We start from the raw sequence: 25026 nt of genomic DNA, 5'->3' as shown, positions 1-25026 counted from the left end.
TTTAATCATTATTTCGCTTTGCTTGGTGATTTAATATATTAATTATAGATCTAATTGTTAACATATATTTTTTAATTAATAATTTCATAAGTAGAAAAAAAAGAAGAAACAAGTTCATCAATTTATTATTAACATTTTTAAAGTAATCATTTAGTTTAAAATCACTACAATTTTTTTTCAACAATTATTTTGTGTATGAAATTGTGTATCGGAAATGCCGGGTACTTGAAATATGCTAGCCCTGAAAAAAACAACACAGATCTTGGGTAAAATACTCATTGAATAAAGTACTGTAAATGTTTATTTTCACGCGCTAGTTTCAGGTCTTTTCTTTTTATAGCCTCTATTGGGTTTGATCCCAACTACCCGTATTTTTGTGCAGAATTTTTTTCTCTATCAGGCACACTTAAAATTATAGCATAATAATGTCATTTTAATTTAAAAAGAGAACTGAAAAATACAAAGATATATAAGGAAAAATGGCACTTCCGGCCCAACTTGTGATACTACTTTTTAATCAAAGAAATGAAACGGACTAGTCCAACATAGCCCATACACTTAAAAATTCATAAGTTGACGTCATAAGAACAAAAACTCTCTTTAAAAAAAGTTATTGAAAGTTCAATATAGACAAGGGAGATAAATATGCTTCAAAAAACAACATGGTGATCGGTAAAGGTATCTCCGTATCTAATAATAGTGACAGTCTATAGACTATAGTTAGTACAATAGTAGTGTGAAGAAACAAGTCCTTTTACGTTAAAAGTGTCTTTTAATTGTGGAACATTTTAACAAAACATATATACACGACAACGTTATAGTTATAGACAGATACCCAACTTCACTCGCTGACTTTCTCTCTCTCCTCTTGACTCTTGTTTACACGGGTCACTAGTCAAGTCCCCTAGCCCTAACTCTCGATACTCAACACTTGACCGTGTGTCACGCCAGTCACGGTTGACCACACAGTAACCGTGTCACCACAAGTAGTAAGTAGAATAGATCTAGTACTCTATAGACTCTAGTTAAGTTAGGTCTACTACTAGTCTAGTTTAGATCTAGACTACTAACTTACACTAATTGTGACTACTTGACTCGACTTGAGGATTGATCTGGTGACCTAGGTGTCTAATAAAGTAAGGACATAAGACACTTGAAACACTTAAGTTTAAGTACTTTTTATGATGCTCAGTCACTCAGAAGTCAGATCACAGTGTGAGATGCTGAAAATATTAGCGAAATATTATTATCCTTAAAAGAACTCTTTCATTCCTCTTTTTTCAGTAACAACTAGAGTAACTTACGTCTATCTAACAAATTAAGCTCAGTCGCCAACATATTTTATGTTTGAATTTGTGTGTCTCCGTAAGAATCAAACCTAGAAAAAAACTGATTGTATCAATGAACTCCTCATCCATTTTTCTTAAAAAGTAGACATGTTTTATTCTATTACTACTAATAGTTAAAATTATATTTGATGCTAAAGTGGGTCAGCTCAATCATACTCAATGCTTTCAAAAGCTTAAAGTTTCGAACATCATTTTACCGCTACCTTCAAGAATCTTATCTTATCGAACATATTAAGAAACTATCGAACACACGAGAAGTATTGTGTTTTAAAAGTGTTATAATCTTAAAATTTTGTGAAAAGTATGGTGTTTCAAAAGTGTTATAATCTTTAATTTTTTTTTATTTATATCATTTTCTTTTTACGCCATATCAAGACAGACAGATTTGAGCACATGCTCCACATCGTATCGAAGGAATCTATCAGCTCTGCTCAGAAACTGACGATACACATAAGTGTAAGGTGCTAAGCGCAGTAAGGCATTACCGACACATTACCATACCGATACTTATTTAGGTCTAAGCTATTTTGAGATATAAGGCCCTTAATAAATCCAGATATATTATTTATTTGGTGGAGAGCCTAATAAGCTTTGGTAGCCAGTAGATAATCCCGCCCTCCCCAAGCCATTGCAGGACACAACAGTTTACGTGAGATATAAGGCCCTTAATAAATACTAGGGGTGCACCGGATAGTACTTTTTGATATCCGGCCGGAGCCGGATATAACCGGATAGTACAATTAGATATTCGGCCGGAGCCGGAGCCGGATACCTACATGACTCTAACAGCTCGTTTTACTGAAGTTTTTGCAAATCTTCTATATAACATACCTATATTCATATTATTTTGTTATTTACTTTCTTACTTTAAACTTTATCACTGATTGATAAATTAAAATGAACAGCATTTTTTTTTACAGATATGCTTATCATAAACTAATCTTTGTAACATGAGATGGTGTGTGCGTATGTATTGTAAAGTAGAATGTGGGATAACTCATGTAGAATATATAAACATATATGTAACTAATGTAAATCTTTCAAAGGTAAAGTTCACTCTTGGTTTTATAGCATAAATCTTTCTTAAGTACAATCTAAGTTTTATAGTGGGTAGATGTTTGTGTTCATGTATTTGACACCATCAACTTGTCATTAGGCTCGTGTTTTAAAGGCCACAAACCGCTTCTGGTTTGTATCTAATACAGATAATGGCTTAGTAAATATCTTAAGTACAGCAAATTTGCAGCCGTATGCTGGCCATTAAATTTTGTACAATGCAAAACATAGCTGCTTCGGTCAAATGACTCATTCAACCAATGGGCAGTTAAACCAAAATATGATTCGGTGGTATTATCAGCTGTCCAAGTGACCGTTGAGAAAGCGATGCTTTTAGCATCAGATAGCATTTCACGAAGCTTTGAGGAAATATTGTCGTAGATATCTGGAATAACACGTTCTGTAAAATATTTGCGACTAGGCACAGTGTATCTTTTCTCCAGTACTTTTAAAAGTCCAATAAATCCAGGCTTCTCAACTACTTGGTAAGGTTCCATGTCAGTTGCAATCATCTTTGCTATGGCCAAGTGAATGCGTTTAGCATTATCACTATTAATATCCCACAATTTAGCTTTGTCTAAGACCTCTTTAATCCCTAGTTGCTGCTTGTGTGTGAGGCTTGACGAATCACTGGAGCTCGTAGACGTACTGGCACAGGCAGTGATATTATTTGATGCTGATTTCAATGCAGTCATTTCGTTGAATAAGTCTGGGTGTTTCGAGCGTAGATGACTAATCATAGTGGTGGTTGAGAAGTCTTTAGGTTTGCCTGGTTTACCACGTGACATTACTATTTTACAAGCATTGCAAACTGCTTTAGAGTAGTCCATTGTTTTGACATTAAAGTAACGCCATATAAGTGATGACTTTTTATCAGCCATTATTATTACCATTTAATTTACTAAATGCCCTTGCAAGCCACTTTTATACCCGTGGCTTGTGTAACAAAATACATGTAGGGATGTGTCCTGTAGTTCAGCGCCCTAATTGACATTTCTCTCCAAGTAAACAAACTTAGTGTCATCATCTAGTGACCTCTAGACAGTGTCAATATGTCTTAACAATTTGGTTTGTGGACCAGACCCTTGATTGACAACCTATCTCATAATAAACAAACTCATACCAGATTACCCTTATAGAGATTTGGCTTGTAGTCCCGCCCCTAATAAAAATTCTACTCCAAGTAAACAAACTCAGTTCCCTCATAAGATGTGACCTCTAGAAAGTGTCAACACGTTGACATCTGGCTTAATGTGGTCAGCTGCCTATCCGTGAACTCAATGTTATGGACTAAACAAACAAAAGGAGGTGGGGGTGCTCATCTCTACCTCTGGAGATATACTCGCACATCTAGACAGATTATCAGCGTGACGTAGTTAAGGAATATTACGTGTTTACAAGACCACTCAAAGGTCAAGACAAGCTTTTAAAATGTGCCAGACATCGCTGCTACGTATGTAATACGAATTTATAATGTAAAGTCTAGTCCCCCCCCCCCCCAATAACAAATCTAGTTCCCTCGTGTGACCTCTAGAGAGTGCTTACGTCCATCGTATCTGACTTGGGGTCACCTGTCAATCAATGAACTCAATGTGATGGGCTAAACAAATAAAAGGGGAAGGGAGTTGTTCATCTAGAAATATACCTGGTTACATTAGAGGTGTGGCTCTTGTAGTCCAGCCCCCCCTAATAAAGATTAACTACTAAGTAAACAAACTCAGTTCCCTCGAAAGGTGTGACCACTAGAGAGTGTCAATACGCTGACATTAAACCTACGTCCATCGTATCTGACTTGGGGTCACCTGTCAATCAATGAACTCAATGTGATGGGCTAAACAAATAAAAGGGGAAGGGAGTTGTTCATCTAGAAATATACCTGGTTACATTAGAGGTGTGGCTCTTGTAGTCCAGCCCCCCCCCCCCTAATAAAGATTAACTACTAAGTAAACAAACTCAGTTCCCTCGAAAGGTGTGACCACTAGAGAGTGTCAATACGCTGACATTAAACCTACGTCCATCGTATTTAACTTGTGGTTACCCACCCATAAAAAACTCAATGTGATGGACTAAACAAATAAAAGGGGGTGGGAGTTGTTCATCTCTACCTCTGGAGATATACCCGCACAGCTAGACAGACGTCTGGTCAGCATGACGTAGTCAAGGAATGTAGCATTTTAACATGTTAACTAACTTACTCAAAGGTCAAGACAAATTGAAAAAAGTGCCAGCCATTGCTGCTCTGTATGTAAAGCGCATTTATGATGTAAAGTTTCATCTCTATTTATATTAAGTTATTAACACGCCTTGTCTTTATAATAAACAAAGTTTGGTGCATATTCATAATGGCTCTATTTTTAAGCACATTATTTTGTTTTCATATAAGCATTAATACATTCTATAACAGACAGTAATGGAACGAGGTCCACTTTATGCATATTAAATAGGTGTATTTTTTACTATCCGGTTTACTATCCGGTAATGATATCCGACCGGAGCCGAATAGCACCGGATAGTAAAAAATGCCGGATATTCGGCAGAAGCCGGAGCCGGAGGGACTATCCGGTGCACCCCTAATAAATACAGATATTATTTATTTGGGGGAGAGCCTAATAAGCTTTGGTAGCCAATAGATTATTCCGCCCTCCCCAAGCCATTACGAGAAACAACAGTTTACGTGGTTGACCTAAAAACAAAACATATCTACATATCTAGCCGCCGATCTAGCACGCTCAGTGTATGTAACAGCCCAAAAGTCAGTGCTAGATATTTTTCGATCGGGGCGGGGGAGGGGGGTGCCTGAAAAGCTATGGTAGCTTGTGAGCTGTGTTATAGATGTAGATAGATCTGCTCTCCCTAAACCACCTTCAAGCCCAGTGCTATTTTTGCATACACTGATGGGTCGGCATCAATAGATTCTGGAAGAGCAGGCTATGGAGCCTACATCGACTTTCTTGGCTCTTACACAGTCTGAAAATATATATATATACATATATATTGTTGTAACTCTCTAAGGCAGGCACTCAACGAAAGACAGGTCGGCAACAGTAAATGATGTATTTATTTATTATAACTAGTATAAGCATCAACAAATAGTAATAGTTACTAGTTAGACTTGGAATTCTGCTATAAAGTCATAGGGAGTAATATGTCTTAAGTTCTAAGAGTCCTACTTCATACCAGAACACAGAACAGACCACCGACACACTTCCCAGTGTTGCTCCAGGTCTCACACACAGTTTCCTAGTATCACACAGGACAGCACTCAGCACCAGACTGTTCAGACTCCCATGACTTTTAGCCGGCTAACAACAGTCCTTCTTCCTGTATCTATATGTCTTTCACTAGTCGTGTTCAGTAGTGCTCAGATGTGCACCATTAGTGTAGCGCGGGAGCGGGGTTACAACATTGCCCCCTTCTCAGATCTGTTCGTCCCGAAATGATTCAGGTGCCCTACAGGGTGGTGGACATTGGTCAGTGCAGGTGGAGGTCGGTCTGTGGGAGCTACAGATGGCAGGGTGCGTGTTCCCCACAAAGTCATCCACACTGTTCTCTGCAGATGCCGCTTTCTCCTTTTCCAGTTGATCTGCCTTTGGTTAAGGGGGCGTCGTTTTTGTTGTCTGGCCTTTCCGGCAGCTTCATGTCAGGAAGAGAGGCAGTGGATGTCATGGTGGTGGTCATCAAGACCATTGGTCTTACACATTGCTCCAGCACGCTTTCTTGATGCACCGTAGGCCCCCAGGAGGCCAGGTTATCAAACACGGCATAATCTTCAAGCGTGTCCGATAGACATGTCTGTGGGGCACGTGGGCAGCGTCCTATGTGCACAAGTTCATTAGCTGCAGGGTTCTTCTGACCACCTTCAAGGCCTCTCTCGCTGGTGAAAACAGAAGTATCGAAGTCCACTGGTTTTAGACCCTGTTGATGGGTTTCTTGACATTTGCACTCCCTTCGTGAAGCACCGCATGTACAGTTGTTGCTTACCGCCTGAATGCAACAATCTTCTTCTTCTTCTTCATCGTTCTCATTGTTATGTTGGAGTGTTCATATGACTAGACCAATACATGAGATGAACTGCGCAGTGGTTTCCAAATCAGGGAGCTCTCCATATAGTTTTCTTTCTATTGGGGTGATTTGGGGCCAATGTCTTATACGGGCCTCTTGGTAGAGAGAGCAGTTTTGGAGGACGTGGTCGGCATTTTCTGGTGATACTCCACATGGGCAGATTTCACTGGTTCCAATTTTGAGCTTCCGGAACATGTGTTGTCGCATTCTGTTGTGTCCGGTCCTGAGTCGAAAGATTAGACGCTGGTCTTGTCGGGATAGCTTATAGTAAGCATCATCTTTCTTGTGATTTGGATGGGAGCTCGTCCATTTCTCATTTATTTTATCTACAATTAATTTCTTCATTTCTTCTGGATAGAGAGCAGAGTTTACTTGTGAGTTTGTTCTCCCACTCTTGGCGAGTGTGTCAGCCTTCTCATTTCCTGCTAGTTGTATGTGAGATGCAACAATCAAAATTCAAGTCCCCCTCGTAGGCAGATCGACATATATATATTTATATTTATATATATATTTATATATATATATTTATATATATATATTTATATATATATATTTATATTTATATATATATATATTTATATATATATTATATATATATATATATATATAAATTTATTTATATATTTATATATAATATAAATTATAGACGCGGCACCACATGTCTAGATCGAGAAGCACAACTGACTCTATGACGTCCATGTATTTGAGGCTGACGTCACATTTTAATATTCGATCAATTATTGATGATCTGTTAATACAGTGTCTTGACTGTTTTTCTCCTCCCCCCCCCCCCTTTTTTTTTTTTACCTGTCAAAGACATTTTTATTTCAAAATACCATATCTACATTATATACCTCCCCCTTTCATTTTATTAATATCTCTTCACATCAAGCACATTCGCTAGGTATTGATGTATAACAATAATTCAGAAGTAAATAGAATGGGGCATCTGAAAAAAACAACACAACTGGATATATTCTACTTTTGTGATCACAAAGCCGTCGCAATAATGTTAATAGCATCAAACTATATGTGTCATAAAATCAAGCTTTTAAAATGGGTACAATTAGTGCATATCGATGTAAATCTATTTACTTTAAAAAATATAGCACATTTACGGTAAACCACAAATAGCTGATACAAATTGTAACACATGAAGCTGGTCCACTGGGCATTTAACCTGTTATCCATATAAATATATGTGTGTGGAATGGAATGGGTTGCCTGAGCTAGACAGGAAAACCAGTGACTTAGCAAAATTTAAGTCATTGGTTAATATGCATGATGCATAGGATGTAATAATTTTTTTGAAGTAACGTCTGTATTATATAAGTTATCTAATATATATATATATATCGGCTAATTATAGCTAGTCGCCCTTGTATGTTTAAGTTTTTTTTTTAAATATTATTTATATTACATTAACATTTATCTTTATTTGCAGAAAAATTAATTGAATCGTCCTAAATCAAGACAAAAGAAAAAGTAAAGTACCCAATTCAAGAATATTTGTTAATACAGTCATCTGAAGAAGAAGAAGACATCAAAGTGTCACTGATGGCTGATATAGAACATGAGTCCAGTTTTGACTTGGGAAATGTAATAAAACAAGAGAAGAAAGAAAGTCTTAATGAAATATGTTTGATAACACAGTCATGTGAACTACAAGACATGAAATTGTCACATGTAAAAATTGAAAAGACTGAAGGAGATAATGATAAAGTAACTTCTTCTATGCAGACATTTGAAAACTACTGCCATGGTCAAACTTGTGCTGTGACTCCAGGGTATCAGGTATTTCATTTAATATATAGCAAGTTATACATTTAATAAAATAGTTAATTCTTTTCTTAATAGTATTAGATCTAAACAGACGCACAATGAGTAAAATAACAAACAGCTAGAGTAAAATGTGTATTCCATACAGAGAAATCGTACAGTGTTCATTCATCATTCATACTGGGCAGTCCTTTCATTAAGTGAATACATAGTTCTAATACTATTTTCATAAAATTAATTAAAGTCATGAAATGATAATCTCTAGAGTTGGGGTTAGTGGTTAGGGTTATTGTGATAAGATTATTTAAAGTAGGTAATGATATGATAATCTCTAGAGTTGGTCTTCTATTTAATCAGCATAAATAAGAAAGTAGTTTATTTTATTATTCAAATTCTTATTGCATTTAAAGTTCACACTGAGCTCTATAGCCTTGATCAGCAGCCAGTCTAGAAGAGAGAAACTGATATTAAAATAAAGCTATTATTTAATTATTTGTTCATAGCCGCCTCATATTTCTGCGCCACTGTTATGTTAACATGGAACTACTGGCCAAAATCCTTTTAGACTAAGGTCACCAGTTGAGGTGGAAGAATCCAATAACTACAATGGCAAAATAATCTGGAAAAACAAAGGCATAGCCCTGGACACTAAAATTAGACTGATGAGCTCACTGATCATGTCCACATTCTTATATGCCTGAAAATCTTGGAAACTGGCTGCAGATCTTGATAGGATCATCCTAACAATGGAATTAAAATGCTAAAGAAAGATCCTAGGTGTATCACTTTCAAAGCCAGCATCACCAAAGAAGAAATTAGAAATGGGATAAATGCAGCAATGGGAGACCACAATGACCTGGTAACTTCTGTCAAAAGAAGCAAACTTAAATTCCTAGGCTATGTCATAAGATCTTCATGGCTTGCAAAGACCTTCCTACCAGGAAAGATGAGGCAGACAGAGAAAGGGTTGGAAAAAACAACATAAAAGGATGAACATCCCTGTCTTTGAAAGCAATTCTATACAAGGCAAAAGACAGAGAGGAATAGAGAAAGATAGTCAACACATCTTGTGTGGTGCCCCAACAGTTCAACAGACTAAGGGATATGTGAAGATGAAGGAAGTTATAAGTAGAAATATGAATTTGAAGATAATAAAGAATCACCCTTTGTGTCAGGATTTTGTGATTTTACCATCACAAAAGAGATACAAGACACAGATAGCAAAGACAAACAGACACAAACACTCTTTTGTTCCCCTGGCAATCAAATCATTAAATAGGAACAATCTGATGTAAACTTTGTCACATGTAAATTAAGAGTGAGTCTGGTGTGAATGTACATTTTGGTTTCTTATAGTTATAATGTTTTTTGTTTGGTGTAATGCACAAATTGTAAGACAATTTTCCATATGGACAATAAAGATTATTATTATTATTAAATTACAAGCTTAAATCTACGTTGAAAATCGATTTTGATTGATTTACTAAGAGTGCAAACTCTTTTGTAAGTGCATAAAAATATTTGAACTAAGATTATCAAGGAGTTATTAGCTTTTAGTGTTAACCATTATTTAGGAACAAATTTTCTGTCATTAAATAGTGCTCATTAATTATGAATGAAATACAGATTCTTTATTTAGTGTAAACAAATTTGTTTACAATTATAGTATCTATAACAAAAAATGTTATTTTTTTTTTTTCAATTTATAAATAAATTTTCATTGTCTTACAGTCAGATGTTCTAAAACAGGAGATAAAAATGTCTTGTACTACTGAAAGTGATGAACCATTGTCCTTAGCATCAAGACTACTGGCTATGTCAAAGAAGGCAGACAGAAACTTTTATCCAGTGCCCATCATTTTGCCAAACTTAAAACTGACTGGACACATACCTCTCCCAGAACTGCCATTGAGTGAGGTGAAAGAGTGGGGTTTTTTTATCTTTAGGGCGTTTCTTAGTTCACCCAGATCTAATGCATACATGACATTAGTAGGGGAAAATTAAAGAGCCTTGTTAACCATTAACCATAAGCCACAGAAACAGAAGACCATAACATCTTTAGCTATATAAATCACAAAGTCGGAAAGGGGACCCTTTTATATAAAGAAATTTCCCTTAATTTATAATAATAATGCTTTTAAGAAGCTTAACCCTCTATTGCAAACATTTTGAAATAGATCTTTAAAAAATATTTTTTTTTATTAACCTTCTTAAGACAACGCAACCGCTCTATCAGCCCAAGGCTATTGTCAAAAAAGACGAGCAGGCCGATCTATCGGCCGTGATGTTTCCAACCAAAGTATTTGCTAGCCAGTGTTTGTATCAGCCAATCAGATTAGTTCTTACTATTTTTACATGTTAATAGACTGTAACGGCGGCTTCCTTCGCTGTTTTAACGCAATTTTTTTTTGGGGGGGGGGGGTTGAAGTTAGCTAGTGAGAGGTGAAAATTTTAACATGTCAGCCGTTGATATTGATGAAAGCAAACTCATTGACTTTGATTTTATTTAAAATATGCTAGCATTAATAAAAATATAGGCAGTATTGAGGAAAGCTTTAGATCTAAGTTTACACTAATACTAGATCTAGTTTGTGTTGACAATGTCTATTTTTGGTAACATGGTTTAGAGGTAAGGGGTGGGTAGCTGTTAGAAAAGACCCATTTGAGAACCAAGGGATTAGCACCCAATAGGCTGTTTTATGCTCTTTTTACTATCGATTTAATTCAAACATTTGTCAGGGAGACTAATAAATATGATGCCAACTTTCTGATCAACAAACAACTCAAAAAACTATCCTTGGGTCATAAATGGGTGACTGTCTCTGTGACAATAATTGAATAATGAAGGTGTTTGTTTCCATGGTACCTGGGGGGGGGGTGAGTAGAAACGTAGTAAAATAATATGATAGAAGTGTCGGAAGAATCTCAATGTGCCTGTTTCCCTAAACACATATATTAGGCTTATTCAAGCCTAAAACTTCTTTAAAAAACTCTTTACCTTTATAATTCTGTTCTCTTTTTTTAAATTTTTTTCTTTTTAAATTTTTTTTTTTAATTTTATGTGCATAAATTATGCAAATTAGCTTGGTTTATTTTAATAAATGTTAATATTTCATTTAAATTCCATAAGATTAAATTAGTTCATTCATTTCTCTTCAATAATATATATAGTTATGTGTATGTAAAGTAATTAGTTTATTTGTTAGGAATTTATTTGTAAGAGAAGTGTTAAGGCTGGAAATAGTGCTCCATCTTTTTGGCACAAGAATGCTAAAATGCTCCCTCTTAAGAGAGTTAATGTCATTCTCCCAATGAGGTAGCAGATGGTCCCAAAACATGTTGTTTTTTTTTTTGTGCTGACTGTTAGGCCATACTATTTGCAAGCCTTAGAGAAGCAGGACATTAGTGACTGAAGCTCTTCTTGTGAGTGCTACTACTGCTGCGTCACTGCAAAGAGCATATCTCTTATGAGGGTGGTTCTGATTTTAGTTTTGGCCCTCAGTCTAGCAATATTTAGAAGTTTGCCATCAATTCTTGAATAAAGATATATGCCTTTGGTGGATTTGTTTGACTCTGCTGTTTATACTGAAACTTTCAGTTGAACTGCACAGTACCGGTATTCATCATATTTTGGTGAAAAGAGACAATAATATTAAGCATCTTGGGTGGACAGCCTATTATTTGTAAGATTTTAAAGAGGCCTTCTCTGCTGACTAGATCAAGGGCCTTTGTCAGGTCAATGAATGCAATGTTCAAAGACATCCTTTGCTCTCTGCAAATGTCAGTTTCTAAAAGGTGATAGATAAAAAGAAATATTTGGAACAGAAGTTTCTAGAAGGTGATAGATATGAGAAATATTTGGTCCTTAAGTTTCAAGGATTCTTGAAAAGATGATTTTAAAAAGTATAAGTAAGGGGAAAGTTAGTAAGTCGAAGTCCTTGGGTTGTTGCAGGTCTTTGAGCAGGTGAAGATCCATGATTTGTTTAGAGTCAAGTTAAAGATAGAAAGTTCAGTCGTATAAGTATAAAGTTGAATTAGTATAAATTTGTCTCTGTACAAATGTACAAAGTTGTATCAGTGTAAAGTTGTAATAGTTAGTTACTGTGTAAGTAAGAAATATTAGTTTTATGACTTCAGTAGATTGACAAGAATGTTATGTAAAATTAATGCTCATTGGTTATTTATAACTAACAAGTGTTTACTCTTTATGGTTTGAAAGCATATCAATATTAGATCTTATTAATCTGACCTTTCATAAATTGCTTGCAAACCTTTATTAAACCTTTTAGCTGTGGGGGAGGAGATACTAAGTATACTGTAGTAAAGTAAAAAAAAAATTCTTTATTATACTTTTTTTTTTCTTAATTATCATCAATACTTTTAGCACCAAAATAAATAAACTTGATGTATGAATTTAGAAACAAATGAAAACCAACAAAATAACTAAACTTTATATATGAATTTAAAACCAAAAAAACCCCCACAAAATAAGTGTATGTATGAATTTAAAAAAACACAGAAAATAAGTGTATGTATGAATTAAAAAAAAAACACACAAAATAACTAAACTATATATGAATTTAGAAACAAAAAAAAAGCACAAAATAACGTAACTGTAAAAAAACCTCACAAAATAACTAAACTGTAAATTTGAAGTTAGAAAAAAAACAACATAATAAATAAACTGTAGGTATGGTTTTTAGAAACAAACAAAAAAAAAACAACTAACGAAAACCAACAAAGTAGCTAAATCCACATGCTTAAACAGCTTTTACCCATTCTGTGTACAAGTGACTGTTCTTTTCTTTTTTTTTTTTGTAATATAATGCTAAATCATGCATATTTAAATTTTATTGATAATTTAAATTTATTTTTTTTTGCATTAGATAAAAAACATGAAGCAAGAAAAAGAAATGTCAAAAACAAATGTATTTCTAAAGGATATGCATGATCATATGGAATCAAGCCTATCTAATGAAACTGTTTTGGACAGGATCAAGAAATCTACATGCAATGATAATCATCAAATAAATAAACTTTTTACTTATCAAATTTGTCAAAAAGGATTTTCTAGCTCTAAAATATTACAAAATCATGAGTTGATTCATGCTGGTGAAAAAACAAATAATTGTCAAATATGTCAGAAAGGATTTTCTCGTTCTTCTGATTTGAAGAAACACCAACAGACTCATACTGATGAAAAAACATTTAAATGTCAAATATGTCAGAAAGGATTTTCTCGTTCTTCTGATTTGAAGAAACACCAACAGACTCATACTGATGAAAAAACATTTAAATGTCAAATATGTCAGAAAGGATTTTCTCGTTCTTCTGATTTGAAGAAACACCAACAGACTCATACTGGTGAAAAAACATTTAAATGTCAAATATGTCAGAAAAGATTTTCTCGTTCTTCTGATTTGAAGAAACACCAACAGACTCATACTGATGAAAAAACATTTAAATGTCAAATATGTCAGAAAGGATTTTCTCGTTCTTCTGATTTGAAGAAACACCAACAGACTCATACTGGTGAAAAACCATTTAAATGTCAAATATGTCAGAAAGGATTTTCTAGACCTAGTATTTTGAAATACCATCAACAGACTCATACTGGTGAAAAACCATTTAAATGTCAAATATGTCAGAAAGGATTTTCTAGACCTACTATTATGAAATACCATCAACAGACTCATACTGGTGAAAAAACATTTAAATGTCAAATATGTCAGAAAGGATTTGTTCATTCTTCTGGTTTGAAACACCACCAACTGATTCATACTGGTGAAAAACTATATAAATGTCCCATATGTCAAAAAGGATTTTCTAATTCTTATAGTTTGAAAGAACACCAATTGATTCATACTACTGAAAAACCATTTAAATGTCAAATATGTCAGAAAGGATTTTCTAGTTCTTCTAGTTTGAAAAATCACCAACAGACTCATTCTGGGAAAAAAATATATAAATGTCCCATATGTCAAAAAGGATTTTCTAATTCTTATAGTTTGAAAAATCACCAACAGACTCATTCTGGGGAAAAAATATATAAATGTCCCATATGTCAAAAAGGATTTTCTAATTCTTATAGTTTGAAAAAACACCAACAGACTCATACTGGTGAAAAACCATTTACATGTCCAATATGTCTAAAAGGATTTCCTTATTCTTATTATTTGAAACTCCACCAACTCACTCATACTGGTGAAAAACCATTTAAGTGTCAAATATGTCTAAAAGGATTTTCTCGGTCACATAGTTTGAAGCGCCACCAACTAACTCATACTGGTTAAAAACCATTTAAATGTCACATATGTAGAAATGGATTCTCTAGTGCTTCACATTTGAAACAACACTGCTTGGTTCATACTTATCATTTGAATGTCCAAAATGACAGAAAGGATTTACTTTCTATTCTAATTTCAAACAGCACCAGTTAAATTATTTTGTGAAAGACCATTTAAATGTGACATTTGGAAAAGGAATTTCTAACATTTTATGTTTGTAACAGCACCACCCAGTTCATTATTTTGAAAACATTCATATGGAAAAAAGGGGGGTTTCTAATTTTTCTGACCATTTGAATATCAAAGGAAAGGATTTTCACATCAATGCAAACTGGTTCATAGAAGTTCCCCTTTTCAGACCTAGTGATCTATAGGACAGATGATGTTAAGGTTATCTGCTTCTTCGGCCAATGGTTAACAAGCAGGGCATAATGTGGCAAGCGCAATGACCAACTGCCTTTACTTTCCCAACTCAAGTCAGGAACCTGTTGGGTGGTTTGAAGGGCGACCTAAAAATCCAGAAGTTTAAAATCCAACACTTCACCAAAAAGTGAACCCAAGACCCCGGATTTGGAAGCCAAGCACTTAGCCACCGTGCTCCTCAACTGGTTCATACAAGTCAATAAAACTTGTAAAAATTTTCACAAAGGATTTTCTTCGTTTACTTATTGTATTTGAAACAGGATTAATTGGATTTAAATGTGACAATTGTCAAAAAGATTTTTTACCTTCTCATTTTGGAAAATTCACTTTGCAGTTCATACTGGTGAAAAATTACATTAATATGTTAGGGAATTTTGTAACTCTTTTTTTTTAATATGTCTATTCAACTCATAACTTCATAGAAACTGGAACTTTCTGGTTGGGTGGGTTTAAAAACCTGGAGACAGATCTCAAGAATGGCTTTTTACAATTTTCCTAAAAATTTGACTCTTGTTGTTTATCATTGAGAAAAGAATTACTAGCTTGATGGCCAAAGTCTAGTAGATCTATACATTCGCTACACACATATTCTTTCTTAAGAGGGTGGGGGGGATCTGGTGGGGTAAAAATGATCTAACATTCATCAGTGATTTATTTAAGTTGTCAATTGAGTTTTTTTTTTCTTCTTCCTATTGTTATACTCACTTTTTTTTTTCATAGTAGTGAGAGACCATTTAAAAGTTAAATATGTCAAAAAGGATTGTTAAATTTAATTAGCCATCATATGGTTCATAGTGATGGGAACTAAACTTACTTTTAAATGTTAAACTAAAACTAGTTTTCAACTAAAATTAAGTAGTTAAACTAAAAGTTAAATAGGAGCAATCTGATATAAACTTTGTCACATGTAAATTATGAGTGAGTCTGGTGTGAATGTATATTTTGGTTTCTTATAGTTATAATGTTTTTTGTTTGGTGTAATGCACAAATTGTAAGACAATTTTCCATACGGACAATAAAGATTATTATTATTATTATTATTATTAAACTAAAGAAAATTTAAGTATAACAAACATTCTCATAACTTTTTCTTTTTGGGGTGTGTGACAAGGTGGATTAAAATTTTGCCATTTTGGGTGTCTAGGGGGTTTAATAATTTGAGAACCCACACTTGCACACAATTATATACATACAGGTGAGATTTTAATACTATACCATCACTTGCCCCAGCGCAGCCATGGGGTTTTGAGTTTAGACCCCCCTACCAGTGGGAGTTGAGTTTAAAACCCCCTACCAGGCAGGTTTAAACTACCAGGGGAGTTGAGTTTAAAACCCCTATCAAGGGGTTTTGTGTTTAAAACCCCCTACCAGGGGTTTTTGCAGTTAAATCTCTTAAAACCAAACAAAAAAAAAGCAAACGACAATCCCCAAATTCCAAGAGCATAGTTAAAGAGGATTTTGATTTTATGACCCCCTCTTCAATATAAAAAAAAGGAAATTACACACTCAAAATTCTATGAACGTAGCGAAAGGGGATTTGAGTTTAAGCCCCTCCCCCTTCAGAAGGGTTTGACGCTAAAAAAATACCTCTATATAAAAAAAAGCAAATTACGCACTCAAAATGTTATGACTGTAGCTAAATGGGTTTCTACTCATTTTTGAGTTGAACCCCCATCCATTTAGTAGGATTTGAAGTTAAAAAAATACCTCGTCAATATAAAAAAAAAACGAAAATTATGCACTTAAAATGTGTTTTGACTCAGTTTTGAGTTTAACCTCCTTTCAGCGGGGTTTGAAGGTAATAAATACCTCTTTAATATTCAAAACAAAGCAAATTATACACCCAAAATTCTATAAGGGCAAATGGCGTTTTAAGTTTAAACTATCCTCCAGTGGAGTTTGAAGCTAAAAAGCAAATTACGCACTCAAAATGCTATGAGAGTTGCCAAAGGGGGTTTTGAGTTTAAAGCCCCCTTCAGCGGGGTTTGATGTTAAATGCTTAAAAAATACCTTTTTAATATAAATAAGCAAATTACACACTAAAATTACCTGAGCGTAACCAAGCCAATTGGGGGTTTTGAGTTTAAACTCCTCACCTACAGATGGCTTTTCTTAAAAGTTTAAAACCCCTCCAGATTCTTTTTAGTTTAAAATCCCCCTACAGAACGTTTTGATGTGGAAAACCTCCATCTTCAATATTTTTCTAAAGCAAACTACAGTTATCAAATTCTATGACCGTAGCTAAATGGGGTTTTAAAATAATAATAAAAAAAAACAGCTGCCACTTGCGCTGTCTTCCAGTCTCATAGTGGTAGGACGTTCCATGTAACGCTAGTGGTGGTGGTCCTGGTAGAGATGATGGTCTTTGGCTTGTCGCTTCCAGATGACTCTGGCTTTCACCTACATGCGTCATAAACCTTCCAGCTGGATGTCCATCCTCTCCCAGGTCCGTTACTTCTGTTGATTTGGTGTTTCTGTAGCTAGTGGTTTTTCTATAGGGTAGCTAGCCCTACACCTAACCCTCCTCCTTTCTTAGCGGGCTCATGGACCACAAAAAGATTATACTGAAACAGATAGGAATGTCAAGCGTAGCATCAGAACAGACAGGCGGAACTACATTGAAGCACTGGCAAAAGAAACAGAAGAAACCAATATTTGATGCAGTTTATAGTGCAAAAAACTGCAAGCCTATATTAAAACGTAGGGCCTACATGGTCGGACATGAACTACAGATTAGCCTATTCTAGTTTATTACAACAATAGCTTATCCTTACAAACTGTACATAAGTGGAAGCACTACTTGTTAAGTTGCTAATTAGTTGAAGTTAATTGATTTGAAGGTGTAAAAAACCTGGCTAAAATTTGGCAATTCAGAGGGTTGCACGTACATGGTCAGCCAACAATTCCCGATAAGCCTACGCTATAACTGTACTTTAGTCACACTACTTGTTCAGTTGCTACTTACATTTTAATTGATTTGATAGTCTAATAAGTATTGTCTTTCGATGCTGTACGGCTAGCTGTTTGCTGATTGAACGTGCATTCATAATATGAGATGGCACATAAGAAAGGCACACATTTTTTTTCAACTTATCATAGGGACCTAAAACCGAAGCAAAAATTGGCTTTTTTTTTTTAAATTGCGTAACACTTTCCAAGTTTTAACGTTTTTCACCCTACCACATCTTAAAGTAAAAAACATCCGATTACAGAAAAAATGGTACATTTAGAAAGGTTATTTTAAACCATTTAATAATATATATATAACATTTTTCCTGTTGATTAAAAACAAGAGTAATAATTAGGGGTTAGGGCAAAACTCTCCAAGCGCGTCTGGGAAAATGGTAAATTGACCACAGCGACCAAAATCCTAGTATACAACGCCTGTGTTGTGAGCACTCTCCTTTATGGCAGTGAAAGCTGGTCAACATACATGTACCAAGAGCACAGATTGAATAGTTTCCACTTGCGCTGCCTGAGACGCATAATGGACATCTCTTGGAGGGACCATGTTTCCAATCAGGAAGTTTTAAGATTGGCCAATATGAACAGCATGTATGCTCTCCTGACACAAAGAAGATTACGCTGGCTCGGACATGTCACCCGCATGCCAGATGGTAGAATCCCGAAAGATATCTTATATGCTGAGCTTGTGGAAGGAGTCAGACCCAAGGGCCGCCCAAGACTAACATATAGAGAGTCTGCAAGCGAGACATGAGAGCCAGAGGCATCAGCGAAAGTATGTGGGAAAACATAGCCAAAGACCGGAGTGCATGGAGACAGACTGTACGTGCTGGGACAACCCTTGCTGAGAACAAAAGAATTGAAGCGGCTTTAATCAAGAGGGATAAATAGAAAGCTGCCCTGTCCTCTAGCCCTAAATCAGAGGCATACACATGTACGAATTGTGGCAAAGTCTGCCGTTCTAGAATTGGCTTGATTAGCCACACCAGATTCTGCCCCATCTCAATGTGAGCTGGCGATCCTAGGTCTATTTTTTATCTGTATTTTAAGTTTTGTAAACTATCTAGGCTAGTGCTGAGTGCATGCCTGTCTCCTGCCAGCTCTTTTACTTTAGAAGTTAGTTTGTATGAGTCATGACCTGGCTCTATAAATAGAATGGATGATGTAGTGTCTTGTCCCTTTTTCCGGTGTTGACCGCTGGTCAGTGCTTGATTAGCTGGTCTGTGCTTGATTAGCTGGTCTGTGTGACCAAGCAGTGATTTAGAAAGTTTTTATTTAGTGTTGTTCTGTGTGGACTGCCTGTAAGTTGAGGAATTGTTTGTTTTACTTTAGTTATTTCTAATTAAGATTTATTGTTTTCAGATGTGTTTTATTAAGTTTAGATGTAAACGGATTAGTGCCGTGCATCACAGGCTAATTAGTTAGCCATTGTCTATGATGGAACCGGAAGGTCCATTAATCTGGATAGCGTCACAACCCCCCCCTCCCCACCCCCGAGCCATCTCTAATGATCTCCTTGTTGCTGTTCTATACAATGTTTTATTATCTTATGTTTCTAAAAGTATTTCCATTAATATTATAATGATTATTTTCTATATTTTTTATGTTTGTTTATTTTTGTAATTGCAGGCTATAATTCCTGTTCTGCCTGTCTGCTGTAGTTCTGCTTTTCTGCCGCTAGTAGCTTACTGTTTAGTGTGGGGAATTTAGGTTATATGAGTGGTTTATTGTTTTGTAGTGGGTATATTTGTTTTATTACTGTTTTTTGTGTCAATGTAAATAAAGTGTATATAGTTTATTTTATAAATTTTAGTTGGCTGTTTTCCTTTTAGTTAGCTAGTTTAGTTTAATTGTGCTGTCTGATCGCCCAGGCGAAGGCCGCCCTTTGGTCGCAGACCGGAGTGCACAGATTGGACCCACACGGTAGAGTTACCATCAACCTACCGGTTAAAAAAAAAATCTATTTAGCAGAAAAAGGTCTAGTGCCTCCTGACCTGCTAACATCAAGATTAAGCCAAAACCAGTGACTCATTTGGGCGCATCCATTGCTTTTCGAGACAAAAGGAGCCATATATATAGTAATAATCCTTTACGCCTAACTTCACCGCACCTAAAAATCTTGCTGTGATGGTTTTATACATTGTTTGTTTATACGTAAAATGAGGCGTATGTCAACAAACGAAAAATACGACTCTTGTGACGCTACTGAGCTCTGTTCACGACGTCGATCCTTCCCGAACCGTCCTGTTGACACTCGACTCGGCTGACCGTCGTAACTCGTCACGGTTGACCGCTCGTCTAGCGCTGGCCTGGGGCGTTTTGCGTCGGCTGACTACACTCACACCACTGTGCTACCATCAGGTTTATAACAATATCATCTTAACATACTTTTCATAGGCCCTACTAAGAAATTATGAATACTACGATTATGATACTTATATTGAAGTTACATAGTAACAATGTTACTAACATAGTGATAGTCGAGCTTTAAAGGCAATTAGAATATTATAGATCTAGTCTTATAGTCTATTTTAGATCTAGTACTACTAGACTTAGTCACTCTACAACTCTACTTTCTCTAGACCTCAATAGTGTAATTTCTAGATATAGATGTCTTGACTATACTTATAGTGCTATAACCCATTATGAATTACCCACAATGAATAAGCTAGATGAAGTACCAACCCCAACAGACTTAACAAAACCATAGTCAACATGATTGCCAACAAAGTCTCTGAATGCGATGGTATCCTCACTTACCAGATCTTCTGAAACAGTGCAAAACCACACCAAGCCAATCTCTGTACTATACAAACTGCTCTGCAAAGGTCCTCAATTTTATAAGCTTTTTGATCATCACGAGTTATATAACCATTTTTCTGTTCTCCTGCCATTTGCTTTCTACACCACTTCAAAATCTTTTCTGAGTGTTTTTATCTTGGTTTTGTTACACACCATGCTATATGCTCTTAAAACATCCATTTCATTTGTTTAAAGGTAATTTGAAAGAGGTGTGGTAAGTTCAAAGACATGTAAGAAAACAAATGCTGTGGTAAAGCATCTTTCTTTTGTTATTGTGTCTGCTTTTGATGTATACGCTATTCTTTTTCAAATTTATCAAGCACTATAATTTAATGTTGATTTAGAGAGAGGATTGTTTGTTTAAGAGCATCCTAAAGAATTTTCTCTAGGCCCCGTTTGTGGACCACCATTGTGTTTCTCCTATTGTATTTAGACATTGGTTTGATGGATCTTTCTTTACACTTTCTCATACATTCACATGTTTGTACGAATCTTAATAATTCAATCAATCAATTGTAACACACAAGAAATTGTAACACTTGTTGTTTCTGTTACCTCATGGTTCAGTATATGTGCCTTGCACCACACATACATTTACTGTGTAGACATTTATTATGTTGAAACTTTTGATAAGCATGCTGAACATTTGTTGTATTTACCTTGAAAGAACTAGTTCTCAACCCTAATTATTTTTTTCTGTGTTACTTCTATGTTTCTAACTTAATCTCTCTCATTCCTCTTTTTTTGTACCATTAAAAGATGAGGAGGGAAGGAGCAAAAACAAATGGAAGTGCCATCAAATGTACATGCCAGCCAGTAAAATGATTAGGCCAAACACAACCTCAAAGACATTAAAGCAATGTTGAAGTCCATGCCGCTGGTACATAGCGAAAACGAAAACATTATGTTCAGTGTATGGCGTTAAGTTTTTAAAAATGTTTTTGCTAAATTTCAAGTGAAATTATTTGTTCCAAAACAAAAATAAATTAAACGTGCTTGGGCATCTGTTTCATGCTGCTATCACTTTTTTTTAGTTGACTGCATTGAAAAATAATAATTGTCACATGTAAAAATTGAAAAGACTGAAGGAGATGAAGTAACTTCTTCTATGCAGCCATTTGAAAACTACTGCCATGGTCAAACTTGTAATGTGACCCCCAAGATATCAGAGTAATATATTTAATAAAATAGTTATAATACTTTTCATACTAGTTTTAGATCTAAAAAAAAAACAATGAGTAATCTATAGGGCAGATGATGTTAAGGTCATCTGTTTCTTTGGCCAACATTTGACAAGCAGGGTGTCATGTTGCCAGCACAATGATGAACTGACCTGGACACCGATCTTATAAATAGCTTTAATGATTTTCCAAAAAAATTGGATTCTCTTTGTATATTGTTGGGAAAATAATTGCTAGCTTGTTGGGGATGTTGCTGGTTAAAAAAATGTTTCCTTTTTTTTTTTTTTATCTAACATTCATTATTGATTAAGAGAAACTTAGTTACTCATTTTAAGTTGTCAATGTTGTTGTTTTTTCTTGTTATACATTTTTTTCATAGTAATGAAAGAGCATTTAATAGTCAAATATGTCAAAAAAAAAAAAGGATTGTTAAATCATCATGTGGTTCATAAGAATAAAAACTATTTTGAGTTAAAGGTTTTTCTAGATTTTCATATTTAAAACATTACTAGATGTACCAACTGGAAAAATGAAAAAAATGTTATGTATTTCAGAATAAGTTGTTTTTATTTTAAACTTCACATTTGAAAACTTGCCAAATTTTCTAAATACTAAACAAATTAGTTTTCTTTGTCAGTTTGTGTGGAAACATAAACTCTAAATCGGGTCCCGAAGTGGTCCGCTACGGCTGCTAAAAAAAAGGCAGGGTTCAGTTTTTTCAGCAAGAATATCAGAAACAATGAACAAAAAACTATCAAGATTAACCCTATCTCAATACAAAAAGAAGAGACGTGCGCGTGTTTAAAGTGCTGCAGATGATATGATACCCCAAGAATAGGGAGATTTAGAAGTGTTAATATTACTTTGTTCATATTCATTTGTATTCAATGAACCGATATATTTAATTTCCATTGCCCTAAACACAACTTTATAGTGTTGAGTGCGTAGGCGTAGCCAAATTATTTTTTTTTTTGGGGGGGGGGGGGGAGGGGGATTGGGAATTTCTTTCTCCAACCCCCGGCCAAATAAATATAGGCCTATGTGTGTGTGTGTGTGTACATAGCTAATCTTTATTACATTCTGACCCTTTATTTGTTCGGAAGACGTTTTTTGTACCCGAAAATATGTTCTTCCTGGAGTTAGTGGAAAAATTGTTGACCGCCGCCAAGCACTATTTTTGGTATTAAAAGCCAACAAAATGCATATTCTCAGGTATCTACAGCAGTGGCGTCGATAGGGGGTGCGGTGCGAATAACTGTAAACTGACAATTACTCGATACTGGGTTATTGTGCATGACTAAAATACATGACGCGTAGGACGCAATCTTCTTTTTTGAAGTAACGTCTCGGCTCTGTATCATATAAGATAAGAATTAAAAGAAAAATAAACGACAGTGGTCAAATATTGAAACATGTTATTCACAGATAATCAATAAATCTTTTATTGTTGACTATTTTCAACTAATTGTATTGAAATGAAAGTGAAAGTTGTAACTTAATTTAATGTGTAGTTGAAAGTAAGTCTAATATTGGAATATTAAAAGCTGTACGAGGAATATATCTGGATTGAAAAATTGGAAAACAAGAACATCGGGCTACAAATACATTTGACAAGGAAGTCGTTGCTATGATTGATGTAAAGAAGAAAAACAATGGAAGGATATATATTACGGACTGTTTCTATAAAAGCAGAATATTTGACATTTTGTGACTATATTAAAATCGAGTCTTTATTAAATCAAGAACTTCCATGAGATGATGGAAATGTTATATAGATAAAACACAAAGCTGAAAGTACATCTGTAATGTTAAAAAGTTTATAAATGTTTGTTTGTTGTTTTACTTAATTCAGATGTTCCTTCAGAGTGGAAGATAGTTTACTTCCTAGTCCAAACCTCCCGCAGGACGACGGGGGATGGGAGCGGGCAGGGTTTGAACCCTCGACCGTCGATAAATCCGAACGACAGTCCAGCGCGCAAACCGCACGACCAGGCAGCCATCCGTTTTAGCAATCAACATAAAAGATATTTAAGTCACAAAGACTGTAAGCACCTTTGATTTTGTTTGACATGACACCTGACATAGCAAACGCTGATCAGATTCAGAAGCCATAAAATTTTAAGGGAGACCAAAAAAGCTGATGAGATCAACTTAATATCTTAAAATGTCTAGAAAAGGTTGAGCTTGAATTTATACGTAAAGCTGAAAAATATGAAAATGCAACTTCATTGTCTGGAACCATGGAGGAGTACAGGATATTTATTGAGAACCAACAGATGATAAAAAATGCCCTCAATCTATGTGGTCAACATTCATTTTTAAAAGTTCACTAGCATTTTTTGATAGAATTGAAATACTTTTTTCGTTCTGAAATTATTGCCGCTAGAGGCGAAGCTTAAGATCTTTTATTTTACCTATCTTAATTTGCTTTATCTTTCCTTTTTTTTGGGGGGGGGGATATGTACAAGAAGGCGAAGGATATACAAGAGTTGAGGCCTATCTTTAAACTATTGGCAATGTACTGACTAATTAAACGTTTTCTTTAACAAAGGAATAACATTTTAGCGCAAACTGTTATAAAAAAAAAAGGCTCATTACAAAAAAAAAAAAAGCACTGTGATTTAGAAGAAAAAAAAAAACAAGAAGAAAATGTCAGGCAAGCAATCCAAAGATTTCGGACTCACTATTTAAGAAGAGAAAAAGAGGTTAAGTCTTATGTGCATTGATCGTTTCTTCAACTCCGAGCTTCAACTCTTACTGGAAACAGTCATTGATATAGCAGATAAATAGGGAGCAATCCAACCGAAAATGTATTAAGTTCAACAACCAACAAAGTATTGTAGATGTCAGTTTCAAAATATTGGCGTATATGATGATTTTTCAAAAGGCGACATTCAAACAGAAATACCTTGACTGAGACCGGTTCCAAGGGCAACAAAACATGTACGTTATTCTCGAAGAAAATAAAAGTTGACATTGCCTGATTCATATTAACTCTTTCTCTCCGTTATTATTTAACACGTTCTGATGGAATCAACGTTGGTATCGTCAGTTAGGAGAGAAAGAGTTAAAAATATCTCTATATCATTTAACAAGGCCTTCAACCATTTCTTACCATCTGTT

The 25026-nt window shown here is 35.0% G+C and overlaps 2 protein-coding genes across 13 annotated transcripts in view; one reads left to right on the top strand and one right to left on the bottom strand.

Moving 5' to 3' along the window:
- Positions 1-25026, bottom strand: part of LOC106064651 (zinc finger protein 227-like) — a 139227-nt gene that overhangs the window by 82883 nt on the left and 31318 nt on the right. The gene's annotated exons all lie outside the window — the stretch shown is intronic.
- On the top strand, positions 502-19727 carry LOC106074234 (zinc finger protein 227-like). 9 transcript variants are annotated; one of them, XR_008779784.1, is made up of 5 exons: positions 503-989; positions 7912-8261; positions 9978-10163; positions 13133-19221; positions 19550-19727. XR_008779784.1 is itself a non-coding variant. In XM_056041394.1 (5 exons), exons 3-5 carry the CDS (start codon positions 8025-8027, stop codon positions 14537-14539), a joined length of 1830 nt encoding a protein of 609 aa, XP_055897369.1. In that variant the 5' UTR covers positions 503-678; positions 1725-1805; positions 7912-8024; the 3' UTR covers positions 14540-19727. The 9 variants fall into 9 exon arrangements, 8 of the variants coding, with proteins under 8 accessions (XP_055897370.1, XP_055897369.1, XP_055897368.1 ...); XM_056041394.1 differs by adding an exon at positions 1725-1805 and having other exon boundaries at positions 503-678; positions 13133-19727; XM_056041393.1 differs by adding an exon at positions 1725-1822 and having other exon boundaries at positions 503-678; positions 13133-19727.

Source organism: Biomphalaria glabrata, chromosome 9 (assembly GCF_947242115.1).
Source record: "Biomphalaria glabrata chromosome 9, xgBioGlab47.1, whole genome shotgun sequence".
NCBI classification, from domain to species: domain Eukaryota; kingdom Metazoa; phylum Mollusca; class Gastropoda; family Planorbidae; genus Biomphalaria; species Biomphalaria glabrata.
The sequence above is the reverse complement of the archived record's forward strand: the minus strand, read 5'-3'. Positions and strand labels throughout refer to the sequence as shown.